At 35.1% G+C, this 14,629-nt stretch overlaps 2 protein-coding genes and 1 long non-coding RNA gene across 18 annotated transcripts in view; 2 read left to right on the forward strand and 1 right to left on the reverse strand.

Annotated features, from left to right (window-relative positions):
• Positions 1 to 3,752, forward strand: part of LOC122249516 (guanine nucleotide-binding protein subunit gamma-1-like) — a 4,107-nt gene extending 355 nt beyond the window's left edge. Inside the window, exons 1-3 of one of the 3 annotated variants that reach the window (XM_086535930.1) lie at positions 1 to 613; positions 2,876 to 3,105; positions 3,563 to 3,752. The exon at positions 1 to 613 is cut by the window's left edge and continues 333 nt beyond it. In XM_086535930.1, the coding sequence (XP_086392056.1) occupies positions 611 to 613; positions 2,876 to 3,076 (204 nt within the window). In that variant the 5' untranslated portion in view covers positions 1 to 610 and the 3' untranslated portion in view covers positions 3,077 to 3,105; positions 3,563 to 3,752. The remainder of the gene's footprint in view (positions 614 to 2,875; positions 3,106 to 3,562) is intronic. The other 2 variants (XM_086535927.1, XM_086535929.1) reach the window with 2 other exon arrangements.
• Positions 3,753 to 3,984: 232 nt separating this feature from the next.
• The window catches only part of Mical (Molecule interacting with CasL), a 188,814-nt gene continuing 178,169 nt past the window's right edge, over positions 3,985 to 14,629 (reverse strand). For 8 of the 14 annotated variants that reach the window (XR_015190969.1, XR_015190962.1, XR_015190970.1 and 5 more), the window contains 6 exons: positions 14,342 to 14,395; positions 11,862 to 12,012; positions 11,350 to 11,458; positions 10,902 to 11,076; positions 8,555 to 9,953; positions 3,985 to 6,136 (listed from right to left, as the gene is read on the reverse strand). Coding sequence is in view for 4 of the 14 variants with exons in the window: in XM_086535923.1 (XP_086392049.1) it covers positions 6,111 to 6,136; positions 9,201 to 9,953; positions 10,902 to 11,076; positions 11,350 to 11,458; positions 11,862 to 12,012; positions 14,342 to 14,395 (1,268 nt within the window). In the remaining 10 variants the exon portion in view is untranslated. The remainder of the gene's footprint in view (positions 6,137 to 8,554; positions 9,954 to 10,901; positions 11,077 to 11,349; positions 11,459 to 11,861; positions 12,013 to 14,341; positions 14,396 to 14,629) is intronic. The other 6 variants (XR_015190967.1, XM_086535924.1, XM_086535923.1 and 3 more) reach the window with 6 other exon arrangements.
• Positions 6,065 to 11,061, forward strand: LOC147471888 (uncharacterized). Its single transcript, XR_015190972.1, has 2 exons — positions 6,065 to 6,204; positions 10,828 to 11,061. It is a non-coding gene; the product is annotated as an uncharacterized LOC147471888 (long non-coding RNA).

The following is a 14,629-nucleotide window of genomic DNA, read 5'->3' on the forward strand; positions in this document are numbered from 1 at the left end:
GGAAATGCTGACCGTTAAGCAATAATGTGAACTTGAAGGAACAAAAAAATAATTTTATAAAAGTCATTTAAGAAGATGGAAAGTCATTTGATACTCTTTTCTGTGAAACAAGAACTAGAGCTTAGGTATTATGGTTACTAAAATAAATTGGAGAAAGTAAGGAAAAAAGGAATATGGTTAGAAATTTGGGAGTGTAAATTAAATTATTGAATTATCTATTAATACTGTATATTGGTGTAAGAAAGGAGTATGTTGTGATAATGGAATAATTCAGACAAAGAACTGATAATATAAAAAATATCCAACTCATAAGATTATCAAAACAGCATAATTAACTTCCTTTCAAAAATGAATAAAAAGGAAGATATCATACGCTCGTTATCCTCTCAAGCTATAACACATAAACAAACCAAAACATAAAAAAACTCCTAATCCCATAAAAGATAAAATCAGAGGAAAGCTTAATTAACTCTTCTCGGAAAAGAAAGAAAAAAATATATATACCATCTAAAAAAACAATAAGCGCGTAACCCCTGCAGGTCGATTATTGATCAGCCTCAGAAGCCAAAAAGCACGACAATCCTCTCCATTTTCCTCATTTTCCGCCAAAATGGTAAGTTTAATGAGAGTTTGAGTATCTTACGAGCAATTTTCCTAGACTTGAATGACAGAGGGATAAGTTAGAGCGAAATAAATCAAGGAAAAAGGGATTTAAAGAGAGATATTAAGGGAAAAAGCGTCTGTGTATGGGTGTGGCAGAGGAAAAAGCTAAAATTAACCGAGTTTATATTTCTTTTTTTTTTTCTCCCCCGTTTATATTTATTAAATTATTTCTTACTCGCGTTTTTATCAAGATTTCAATTAGGTTTATTATCCTTTGAAGTCTGAGTACTTTAGATATATGATATATAGAGGATATTGATTATTTTATGGATTTTTTTTCCTCGTATGTCTGTCACTTTATGTCAATTTTCACAAAATCATTAATATCTTTTGTGTATTTAGATAAATTTGCTGTATTTTAGGTCATGGTGTTTGTTATGAGGACTAGGGTTATAAATATGTATATATATACTGTTTAGATTTTGTTTCTAAGGGCTTTTTTTTTCATTGATGGTGTTTCATTTTCGATTTTTATGTCGTTATGTCCATTGTTTGGGATGATGTAGGCCTATAGAAGCTTGTGTTTAATACGAGATTTGTTAGTATTTGTTGATGTAAATATTTGGTTTCTGTGGAATAACTTTGCTGCTGTATGGATGGATTTGTGAGCTGTCCTTCGATGCGAAGTTTGTTAGTATTGGCAGTGTTGTGCGTTTGTGAATAGAGGAAAGATTGGAATATTTAAGGATATTTGGAGACCAGTTTGAAAATGAAAGTTTAGAAGGAATAGACAAGCTTCCAGTCCTGTTTGTCTCGGCAAAATGTATTTACGCCTTGTAGTTAAGAAATTGGTTTCGTCTCATTCAATTTCAGGTTGAAATACAGTTTTGGAATGATGCCCAAAAAGACACAAACGTTCATGTTTTTATTTGTATTTTTCTTAATATCAACTTTTACTTTTTGGTATTAAAGAGGAATATATATATATATATATATATATATATATATATATATATATATATATATATATATATATTAATGTATTGAATTTCTTTCCTGAGGCTAAAACAAAATTTAGCAAAAAACATTATTTCTCATGGGATTTTATTCATATATCTAAGCATCTTAGCTCCTTTTCTATATAGCACAAGTTGAGTTATCACCTATACAAGGATGGTGTATAGAAAAATTAAGGCACCTTTTGGGTGCTCTCGTAAGCTTATTCTTAAGAATTACGCAATATGGTTTCCTTAGCTTTACTTATGACATTAAGATTCCTTATAAAGTCTTTACGATTGTGGTCCTTTTGGAAAGATCTCTATAATTAATTTTGATTTCATTATTAAATAGTTTCCCACTTCTGACGCGCTTGATTTGTGCTTGAGTTATGTACGCGCTGATGAAATGATTTTCCTTCAGGTATTTTATTCTTGATACTTCCAAGGTTAACTCTTGGTATATGTTACACCTAGGGTTTCCAAAGTCATTTTGAAGTAGGATTTAATCCTTTTGCTACATGCATTTTTCATGGCGTCGGATCACTTGCACTGTATTTTTTTGTTTGTAATACAAGCAAGTTATTCCTTCATTTTTGTAGTTAACGCATAATACCAAATGCTAATTAGCATCACTTTGTTGATGTATATTATATAGACTCAAATAACGTACCACATCAAGAAAATAATAGAAAACCCAATACCTTAAGATGCCCAGCCCGAGCCGAACCTCTTCAGATGTGGCCCATCTCGGAAAAGTTAAGGGTGTTAGTGAAAACTAATTCTGTTTCATCACGAACCAGGAAATTCATCCATTGTTAAGCCATCTCTGAGATTAATGGATTTTCCGTTTTCACTCTCCTATTACTGTTTTTTTAAAGGGATATTTATATTTTCTCAGAATTTCAAAACTTAAGTTATTTGCGTCTGAAGACCTCTAAATTTTTCAAAATGAGGAAAAGAAAATGGGAAAGGGTAGAGAAATTGTAACTGAGATGATACATATTGGATGTTTTCACTCTCTCTCTCACTCCATGTTACACTTATAATTTTAAAGATTATTTATCTTTTTTTTTTCTCACATATTACTTGGTTTTATTACCCTCTTCCATTTCATATGATAAGCAGAGATCCTAGGTAATGTAGCATTTATTTATCAGGGAGAATAGACAATTAGCACACTAAATTGCCCCCTAATGGCACATACCAATCATACCCTTACCAATAATCTTTTTTATGTTAAAACAAATTTCACCTGTAATTTTTTTTATTTTCAGCAGACCAACTTGCAAGTCCAGAGCTCAATAGTGGAGCAGCTGCGCCGCGAAGCAAGCATCAAGCGCACTCCTGTCTCCGAGGCTGTGGAGGACATCAAGCAGTTCATCCTCCAGCATGAGCAGGAAGACTACCTCCTGATTGGGTTCTCCTCCCAGAAGAACAACCCCTTCAGGGAAAAGTCCTCCTGCGACATTCTCTAAATCAAAAGTGCAGTTGCAAAAAAACCCTTGTACGTACAAATCTTTTTTCTTTTTTTTTCAATTTATTTCTATCGTCAGGAATTAATATATTATTTTCTTTTACTAGTTTTTATGTGTAATTTGTTTTTATCGTCAGGAATTAATATATTATTTTCTTATTCTAGTTTTTGTGTGTAATTAGTCTGATTAATTTTTTCCCCCTCACTCATAAAATTAGATGTACACATTCATTTTCGTTCATTATTTTCTGTCTTATTTCAATGTCGAACATGGTAATCTGCATGTTGATTTAAATTCTAGCTATCACTGGTGAAAAGTTTTTGTTTATATTATCCATTTCCCTTCAATTGGAAGGTTCAAAAAAAAGATTGGTAGGTCCAGATTCAGTGTATTCTTGATTCTCAAGTTTTATTTCTCATTGTTGTGTATATATACAAGTGTAACAGATTATGTAAAATTATAACCTTTTTTTTTTTCTTCTTCTAGTTTGCAGTGTGGTTGGTGTTACAGTTCTGGGGCCAAGCATCTCATCGATCTCAGTATTTTGCCTCAAACAGAAGTTTCAGCCAAGTGCTGCTTCTAATTTTACGTATACACAAAATTGTACAAGTAGGAGAAAGCTTTACTTTCTCCACAAGTAGCTTTGTATGTCAATAAAAATGTGAAAAATAACTAATTTTTGATCTTTTATTTCAATTAGATAGGAATCATTTATTATATTAAAACCTTTATTTGTTTATTGTCCAAAATACAGTCAGTACTTAGACTGAAATATGGTAATTGACAGTGTTTATATAAGCCATTATTTAATGAAAGATAACATTTTAATTCATCATAAATACCATGATCAGACAGACTTTAACAGATCATGAACTAGTCTGATAAAGAAAAGGTAAAAAATACAACCATTCAAAGATTTTATTTACTAAGAGCACCATGGTAAATAATGATACAGTATGAAACAGTAGCCAATTATAATATCATTGCACTGTACATGATACAATGAAATCTGTAAAAAAGTTATATAAATAAAATCATTGCAAATTTACAATATCTATGAATTGAATCATTACAGACCTGAATATTAAATAAAAGCAAAGACTAATAAGAAAATGTTCTATACAAGGAAATCAATCTAAGCCTTTGCTTTCCCATCAATATAACATCAGCTGATGGCATACTCATCGTCCTTGCTATATCACACTCACACTTTCTTGTCTATCCTTTGGACCTTTCCTATTCGTAGTAGCCTGTCCACATCTTACACCACAAGAAAAAAGTTAGCCTTTTAAGAAGATTAAAATCACTTCATTCCTCAATCAGAGAAACCACCTTTTTCAGTAATTACATACTGCCTTAAAATAAGTAGGTTTCATGCAATGTGATTTTCTTCTATACCAAGAGTTGATATATTTACAAATGCATGAATTAAAGCTAAACTTCAAAGTAGAAAAAAAGTACAATTTTAATCATACCAATGTAGTGTTGCTAATGACATGCTCACTTACAAAATATACTTTCTGACGGTTAAAGTCACTTCAAAGTATAACATACATGTCAAGAGAGCAATTACTAGTAACAAATAAATAGAATAATGTAAGAACACCACTGAGAATGATAACAGTACCATAAAACAAGCCAGTAAAGATTCTGGATTTGGTCAAGACTACATATATATATATAAAAAAAAATTAAAACTGTCTACTGTACACTGATCAAGTACCCCTTTATTTGCCCATACAAGTGTATTGAATTAATGAAAGTAATGCCAAAATTTCACTGTGAGCATGTTTGTGTCTGTGCCTATGTGTTTGTTTCTCTATAATGGACCCAATAAACAGCTGCAGACCATCATGCATGGCCTTTCAAATAAACTAAAATGGATTTGCAAATGATCAAAGGTCAGAAGCAGCTTTAAGTTTACAATTATACACATATATTTGCTGCTGACCCTATGATAAAAGGCACCATTTTAAACAAAACTCAACCAATTGCCTTCATAATTACATATACAGTGTAATGATCAGCTATATTAGTTTAGAAAAAAAAGGGAAAAAATCTCTCATTTCTCATTCTCAGCCAGTTCTGGCCTTATATAGCTATGTACAAACTGAATATATTTACTATTTAAACAGGTCTGCATCTTCACACAGGGTACTTCTCTCACCAGCAACCTTGCACCTTCCTAGCAATAAATGTCTCTTAAAGCACTATTAGATGATAATGCTACAACATCAGGAACAGCATGACTTTTCAAACCCTCTCTTTTAATCTAGGTATGATCAAAGAACAGAATACTACCTTGAATTTTTTTTGTCTTTATCATTTTTATTTTTTTAATAAAAAAAATTATTGTCTGGAAAATGACAGTTCGTACAGCCTCAAAGTTGCAAAATTACCTCTTGCTCAATACTGACTCAACATGTAATTGTAGACAATTAAAATGTAACTACAAAACTGTATATATGGTAACTGGTAACATATGTATGTATATAAACACATACTGTATATATATACATACATATAGGTACACATACAGATGTTATCACTGGTCAACCTCAAAAATACAATAAAAATTGTAAAAAGAAACCTAAAATTAAACCATTTATTCAGCCATGAATTGTGAATCCTACCCTCTACTACTAACGAGAAGTTCCCGAAGCTGATGCGCGAAAAGAGCACCTGAAAAGTGCCCGCTGACAGTTCCTTGATTGAGTGAGAGCAAAAAAATATGACCAAAAAACACAAACGGGAGAACGTTTCTTTTTTTTTTGTCTGCATCACAAAAGGGGCATAGACACAACAAGCCTGAAGAGGAAGAAGATAACCGAACAGTTTTTCGTTTTTTGAGATATGACACCAGGGCAACAATCTCCGAAACTTATCGTCTCCACCGATCTTTCTGGCTTTTTATCTTATCAGCACCTTATCATGCACACAAGACGAATTCACGGCATTGGCCTGCGACGTGTTCACACACCCGTTTCCCTTCTTAGTGGCGAGAGTTGCAATCCTTTCCGGAGCATGACGGATTCTAAGTCCCGGTCCTCTTCCATGTACCTGAAAGAGAGAGTTTGGGGTTCTGATTTCCTTGATTCTTTAACAAGGACGTAATCCTTGATAATTTAGTAAGGATTCTAATGTGTGTTTCCTATTCACGTACATCATTCACAGTAATCTAGTCAAATCACAAATAATATGAAAAAAATATATTTCATTCCAACAACTGAATAAAATTATCAATTATATTTAGAATAATGACTACAAACTAAATTAATTCTATGTGAACTACAACTTTATATATAAAGTATACAATATGAAATCATGCACATATGGATAAAAAAACTAATGAACTAAAAGTCAACAAAAACATTTACCACCAGAAACATATGAAAGGCACTTCAAGTATGTAAAAGTAATTCTGAACAATTTCTTCAAAGAAAAGAGAAAAAAAATAGGAAAAAGAGTATTATTAGTAACAGCTGGTTTGAGTGCCCATGAAATCACCCAAGCACTACCATCACTAAATCATAAGATTTTTTTCTAACAAGAAAGTAAGAAAGGAAAGGAAGGATTCATGTGAACAAAAATCAATCAATTAAAAATCTGCAATAAACTGCTTCCACCTTTTTTTATGGAAGTTTAAAGATCATCGTGATGAATTAAAGACAGTGCACTCAGCAGCCTGTGTCAATCCAATTCAAAACATCGTTTACTTATTTTCCAGATAATAAAGATGGTCTACTTACAGTCTCTCAACTTCAAATGTTATCCCTGATTATTCTTTGGGTATCCTGTCTTTTTAAACTAAACTCAGTAATTCATTCTGAGTCATAAATAACATCCATGTACTTTGTGTTTGTGTCATTTCTTTTCATCTGCAACAACAGATTGAAGTATTGATTGTGTGTGAAAAAATAAAAATAAAATAAAATAAAATTCAAGTAATCACTTGTATCTGAAATTATTTTGATTTATATTAAAGTCATAATCTAGAAATCTGTTTTGTGTTAAATATATAGCACTTTTGCTTCTGTAATGTGCAAATTACTCTGGAAATCACAGTGGTTGAAAAACAAAATTCTGCAAGATACAAAGAACCACCATTTTGACGATTATAGACAGAAGAGATGTGTGTATTTTATGTTGTTAGAAGATCATATGCATGCATTTGTAAATGTTATCTACAAGTAAAGGGACATGCACTCACACACACACAAACAAAATAGACCCATGTACACTCAACATATACATGCACCTATGCACAAATATTTTACACTCACACACACCACGCACTTGTATTTATGCATGCACTCTTACACATATGCACATGCTCACACGCACACGCACATGCACACACACACACACACACACACAAAGTGAGGGATAGAAAGATGGTAGGAGGGAGGGAGGGAGGGGGGGATCCTGAATTAAGGCAACTGGGTTGTAATCAGTACACTAATCTTACTCATCAAATTATCAAAAATCACTTTCTCAAACACTGTAAAATACAGGGGATAGGGATGGGGCAAATCATACACATGCACGCATACAAAACTCTGAATATACACTACAACTGTATCCAGAGGTATTGTGTACAGAAGGAAATAATTCAAACAAAGCAATTTAGCCTCTAAGAATTGAAAAACTGAAAGCCTAATTAATCTGAATTCCAATATGGAAGTTGTGCTGCTAGTTAAATCAAATACATTCAGAAAATCAAACACTAAAAAAAGAAACAGAGATCAAGACAATGAGAAAGGAACTAAGAAATAAATCAAATGCATAAAAAATAATCTATTCTGTTAAAGACATGCACTTACATAATACACTAAATCAAAAGGAAGCATTACAATAATCCTCACTAATACCAAACTAAATACAAGCTGGTAATTAAAGATGCACTAGGAAATAACTTAATCATTACTGAATTGACTGCATTACTCCCATGGGGCTCAGTTTTATTCCCACAACATTGTGAAAATTTCAATTCATGAAAATTATAAACTATATGCTTAATAAAAAAATCAGCAACATCGCTGTATGTGAGAAGTGGTTTCTATCAACTGCCAGTGAAGGGAAAAATTTGTCAGCATGCAATTTGTTGGCATTTGAAATAGAAAAATTCAAAAAGGGAGTATCATTAATCGCTTCATAACATGTTTTATGTGTTTTTGTGCAGGCTTCAAATGCATGCAAAAATATTAGACAGAAATACAGAGTCTTTCTGTCTGTCTGCGACATTAGTGCATTTGTGGTCTTGCTTCAATAGCTCTTAATTAACAACAATATTATCATGTTTCTTATATACAACAGCAATTATCTAACAAGAGTTAGCAGACGACAATATTTATGTTTGACCACAAAACTGGATTTACAATGAAGCCTGTTAATTCCATTAGTAGTTAGAAAAGTTGCAGTACATAGCAGTTTAGGTGTTAGTGTTGGCTGCTTCAGTGTAACATGACGGGCACTTACAAGGTGGGTGAGGCCGGTAAGAACAACAGCTTGCCAGCCAGATGTCCCGAGGGAAGAACATGTGAGGGAGAGGCTATGAGAGGGGGAGAGAAGGGGAAGTCTGTCTTGCTTGTCCTGAGGGGAGGTGCAGTTCAAGCCTCCACCTTCCTTTTGTCATGCAGTGATGTTGCTTTGTCAGAATCCCTCCCAAAAGGACTTGGATCTTATACTTAAAAAAGGTTTAACTATACAAATGGTTACAGTAAAAAGCTCATTAATAAGTTTAACATAACTTAAACTATCACAGTCATGCACTCTGCTCAATGCAATACAACATGCATCAACTATAAATATCATATATCCCTTATAATAATCTAAGTGTAAACATATATCAGATACTTGGTTGAACAAGTGGACTTCAATATGATTTCTACAGGAAGCTGTCAGCATTAAATACTCTACATTATATATTAGAAAGGGGATGGACCCAGGTGAGTTTCACTAAGAATTAATGACAGAAATGCCATCATGTGAGGTAAGAACCAAACACAGACAACAAAGATTAGGGCATAACCACATGCAGTGCTTAACAGTCGGGTGCACACAGTACTATTACTATGGACAGGATTCCCATTGAACCTCTTAAACCTCAGGTTTTTCGTCTCACCCATGCTGTTGGTTGGCATGCGATAGGGGACGTGGATGGAAAGGCTATAACGACGATAATGCAGAGGCGGGTCTGAAAGAAGCTCCCCATCTCCTGGGCTAAGATCAGGTAATGTTGTGCGCCTTACGCGGCTTAGTCTGCTGAAAAGGTTGACCTTCCTTCGAGCGTGCTGAGCATGCGTGCACATTCTGCTACATGGATCTATATCAAAGACACTTGGCTTGCTGTTATGTGGAAACTGATCAAACTGACTAGAGCGTCTGCTTGAAGCTACGGAAACGTTAGCCGAGCTCTGGGAAGAATTCGAAGAAGGAGTTAAGCTATCATGCAGCAACGATGTCAAGCTAGAGCACTGGCTCAAGTCTGGGTTCAGCAAGGATGTCAAGAGTCCTTTGTTGTTAGCAGGTAGGAGGGAAGACAACTTAGAAAAGGATGCAACGGCTGTGTGTGAATCTTTAAAGCTCTTAGGAATGGTGGTCAGGTGAGGGGGTGAGATGGCAGTAGTGGGGGAACACTCGAGTGGATTGCAAGGCAGGTTGGTTATCTGGATTTGGGGAAGCTTTTCATTGGTGTCTGAGGTACTGAGGGTGAGGTTTTTGTTCGAGTGGTGGTGTTGGTGGTGGTGGCTGTGGTCGCACCTCTGTCTGTCCTCCTCCAACATGTTGACTAAGGCGTCTTTCTGCTCCAGGATGTTCAGGATTTCAGCAAGTATGGTGCCTTCTCGGTCTATGTCTTCTCGTGACTTTTCATGTTCTGCAAAGTAATATCTTTATATTACACAACATGCAAGAAAGCTTAACTTTTGTCATTTACACCTTTATGCTAAATTTGACCAATTACAAGCTAGGCATACTATCATAAGCTGATTAAGCAATATATATTTCTTAAATATTAAGCTAGTTGAAAACCATGCATATGTATCCACACATTTATTCTCTCTCACTCTCACTTTCATTCCTCTTCTTACGCCTCTTACTATCACTCACTTGTACAATATGAATGGGAGTGAATGACACCATAATGCATATTAATATACACAAAAAAATAAAACCCATATAGGAAAATAAGCAAGTAAACAAATGAATACCACTAAGTATATACACATGTACTCTGTCTACATGCCTGCATGTGAAAAACTCATGTTGAACAAATTGTAAACAAAACAATGAAGGGAAAAACAAGAAAATGCAGTAATATGCCAGAGGTCTTTTCACTACACTGCTTTCTCAGGGCAATAAAGTGTAAGGCTTACAGCATATTTGTGTGTTTTCCATTTTTTTCCTATGTTGTTTTGTTCACATGCCTGTGTGTCCCTCTGTCTCTGAGATCTTTCTCACTGTCTCTCTCTCCCTCTCCCTCTCTCTTGCTCATTCCCTTCATTTACATTTTCCTACTCCCATCTATACAAACACAGAGCTACATTTTAAACTTTTACAATCAACTCTATGTTAACATTTCTTATTCATTGGTCATATCCTTACCATAAAGCAATAAACAAACTGCCACATTTATAAAAGCTCTCATCTAAATTAATGTACATACATTTACATTTATACAAACATATTAAAAAAAGACACAGTTAAGGGCCTAATCTCATTACCGATGCCTAGACCAACCTCCTTTCCAGATCTGAAACCAAGACATCCGCAATGAACATGCTCTGTACATTAGGTAGCCTCGGAGGCAATGTGTGAACCCTACCAGAGAGAGCCATGCGGCGCCGCAGTTCGTGTTCCAGTCTGACGTGACGATCCTCCAGCTCCAGCTCCTTGGCGCGGACCATGAGTTCCTGCTCCCAGCGGACCAGGGCATTCTTCTCGTGGACCATGGAGAACCAGTCACCCATCAGCTCTGCCTCGTCGCGATTCGCTCCGCCCTGAGGATTTTGGAAAGAGAGACGTCTTTGTCGGCAAATGTCATTATAATTCTTACGGCACTTCATGTGCTAACATTACACTACGACAAAAAATTCTAAGTGCTGATTAATTAACATAATAATCAGGCACACTTATGATACCTCACACATAAGCAATAAATCATATCACAAAAAAAAAAAAAAAAAAAAAAAAAAAAAAAAAGGATCCAGTCATCTAAATATTATCAAATGACTTCAAAGTCATAACAGTAAAAGTGTACTGGTAGTACGTACACCTTCTCCCCGTAGGGCTTTTTCCACTGCTACTCCTCGTTCCTCCAGTTCTCTCGTTTTCACTTCGCACTCTTCTAATTGCCGCTGGATCTCCTGTGCCATTCTCAACCTGCAAGTACCATCTACCTTCAATATTTTCCTTAAAACGTCACACCCACAAAAGAAAGAAAGAAAGAAAGAAAGAAAGAAAGAAAAAAAGAAAGAGGAAAGAGAAAAAGGGGAAAAAGAAGAAATAAAATGGTTCCAACTACATATAAAGTATGATATCCTAGCTCCTTATCCAGTAGTAGTCACAATGAAAATTAGATCTGAGACAGAATAAAAAATACTTCAATGTTACCTACACACACTCACTCCACCTCCGCCCCCTCACAACATACTCCCCCTTTCTCTTTCTCTTTCTCCCCCTCCCTCCCTCCCTCCCTCCCTCCCTCCCTCCCTCCCTCCCTCCCTCCCTCCCTCCCTCCCTCCTCTCCCCCTCTCCTTCTCCCTCCCTCCCACCGAATTTATACCTTTTTAATTCCGCCTGTCGTGCTGCCCTGAGTGCTGCGTTTCGCTGTCTGCGGCTGGACGAGGTGGAGCCCGGGACCTGGCCGCTTCGATCAAGTGTCCCACCTGGAGTTCCAGCTGGGCTACCACCGTCATCATCCGAAAGAGATTCCTCTGTGGGGCGGATATTTCATTGTCACTACTGCACAACAACATTGTCTTTATTAAGAACTGCAAGGCTTAAGGTCAATTATTTAAGGTATTTTATTTTATCATTCTAATGATTACTTTTTCTTTTGAGTTTTGTGAAGAACCACTTCAGAGTTATTTGGATTTGAAGTTAAACATATATATAATTATGTCACTAACAGAAAGTAAATCAGATGAATAAATATACATTCTATTTAAAAGCTATATCTAGTAATCAGTAATTTATCATTATTAGCCTTTGTTTTCTTTTGCATCTCAATTTTCATTGGACAATATTTGTTTAGTTAATAATTCCATTTATGAATTCTTAAGCTAAATCATTTTCCTTTCCTTTAGAACTTGAGTTAATAATACACAACTGGAATTATCCTTAAGAAAAGTCCACTACCTTTAAGAACCTGTAAATAAATATGGTGTTAATACATTACAAACTCTTCAAAATGATATTTACATAAGATCTTACATCAATCACATTTGGCATATAACATGCAAATATATTACACAAATAAATATTACACCAAACCAATTAATATAGACTTACAACAGTTAATCATGTTAATAACAAATAAAAAAAACAAATAAAACACGTCATCACCACAAAAACTTTCTACTAAATTTGCACTAAACATGCCAACACTACATAACTAATATTTAGCAACACTAAAATTATCAGAGTGCAGAGAAAATCAAATGCTTTCCTATGCTGTGCTGAAAGGTGCACAAGATATTACAAAGATGATGAAACTGGCAGGTATAAGTTTCTTTGATTTGAAAAAAAATCTGCTTTACACTAGAGACCAAGACCAAAGAACATGAAAATAAACAAAATGCTCGTATCTCCACCCTAGCATCAAACAAGTGAAACGATGCTTAATCAAAATGTATTAAAAAAAAAAGGTAAAACCACAGGAAAAATAAACATATTTACATCTGGACTGATGTATTCAAGTTATACATCACACATACACACACAAGAAACATAATGATGTAGAATTAAATCTAGGGACAACTGGACTTTGGACTATATCTTTGGTCAATAGCTCTTTAAATGATAAACAAAAAGGGTAATCAGCAATAGATATCAACGTGGAATACAAGCTCAGGGTAGCACAATTATTGAAGGGACAAAGGAAGGGACGGAGGGATAAACATTATGCATAAATTAGGCGCATTTAGGGAGAGAATAAATAGATATATAAATATACAGATTATGTGTACACACACACACACACACACAAAATCTTTTAGATGGGGATCTCCCAGGATGACTTTTGCATGAGACCCAGAATGGCCTATGCCAGAACTTACATCAAGTAAAAAAAAAAAACTTTTACACAGTAAACTGACTACTACTCATCATTCAGTGTAGAATAATTTCTACTCATCATTTCATACTCTTAGTCAATGATCCTACCCATAAAACAATGGTTTCTCTTTACTATGTAATGTATGTAAAGTATCCCAACTATGGTCTTTTGGTAATTCTAAAAACCCAACATGTGTTCATTCACCTGTACTAATTGTCTGAAAGTGTCATGGCAGATATCCATGTTATCTGCAATAACTTAATGGACCAAAAGTTTAATTCCTTTTGTTCTGATTACCATGACTTCATTTGAAGTACATGGAATGGAAAAATCACATCACTAATATTAGGAACTATTAGAATCAAAATTTCCCGTGGAATACTATTTACAGGAACACTATAAACCTGTACATTTGCAGTACTCTTTACAAGAGTTACTAGCATTGTCAACATCTTGACAAAAGCACTAAAAGATTAACTATGAACTATTGGGAAAAAAAAGTTAAAATTGTCCTAGACATTGCATACCATAGAAGTATTACCAATGTACCAAAACATGGTTAAGAGGAAGAACGCGCAGCTCAAGAGTTCAGTTAGAAGCCAATCTCAAAGACTGAGAAGCATGGAAATATAAGCTCAACTGCACTCAAGTTCAATGTAAAAATTCTCCAATCACTGCCTGACACAGTAGCAAAATATTTACAGATTTAAAATTCAGTCTGAAGCTGTTCATCAGTACCATTCTAGCCACATTTTTAGTGATAAAAGAGCAAAAGCATAAATGAGTGCAGTCTTTGGTTTGCACAGAAAAAAAGAAACCTGTTGCTTGTGAATGCCACAACTATTCCAGCCCAGCAGTTATGAACCACATATCAAAAAATCAGTGTTAAGTAGTTAGAAATAAGTCTGAGAAGTTATTCTTATTATGGATCTATGGCAGGTTTTGGTGACGGGCGCAGGTGTCGGGCGCTAGTTCCGGTACTGTACCTTCGATTCTCGGGGTGGCGAGACGCACTTGGGGAGAGGAGGAATATGCAGATCCTGACAGCATGTAGACAGGCCAGGCATACAGCCAGAAGGAAACAAGACAGTAGGGGACACAGGAATCAGTCACAAATATGGGATTCGTTACCGGATTCAAGGCGTGTAGAAGTGGTTATTGTAGGAAGGGGTTGTGACCGTGTGGGGAGTGTGCACACCACACACAGACAAAAGTAAAATCAAAATAATCCTTGCGTTACCTTTGGGTTAGTCTAAGGTCTGGCAAAACGGTTA

The sequence above is a fragment of the Penaeus japonicus genome, unplaced genomic scaffold (assembly GCF_977035675.1).
Source record: "Penaeus japonicus unplaced genomic scaffold, GWHDUDI00000001_assembly GWHDUDI00000004, whole genome shotgun sequence".
Lineage (NCBI taxonomy): Eukaryota > Metazoa > Arthropoda > Malacostraca > Decapoda > Penaeidae > Penaeus > Penaeus japonicus.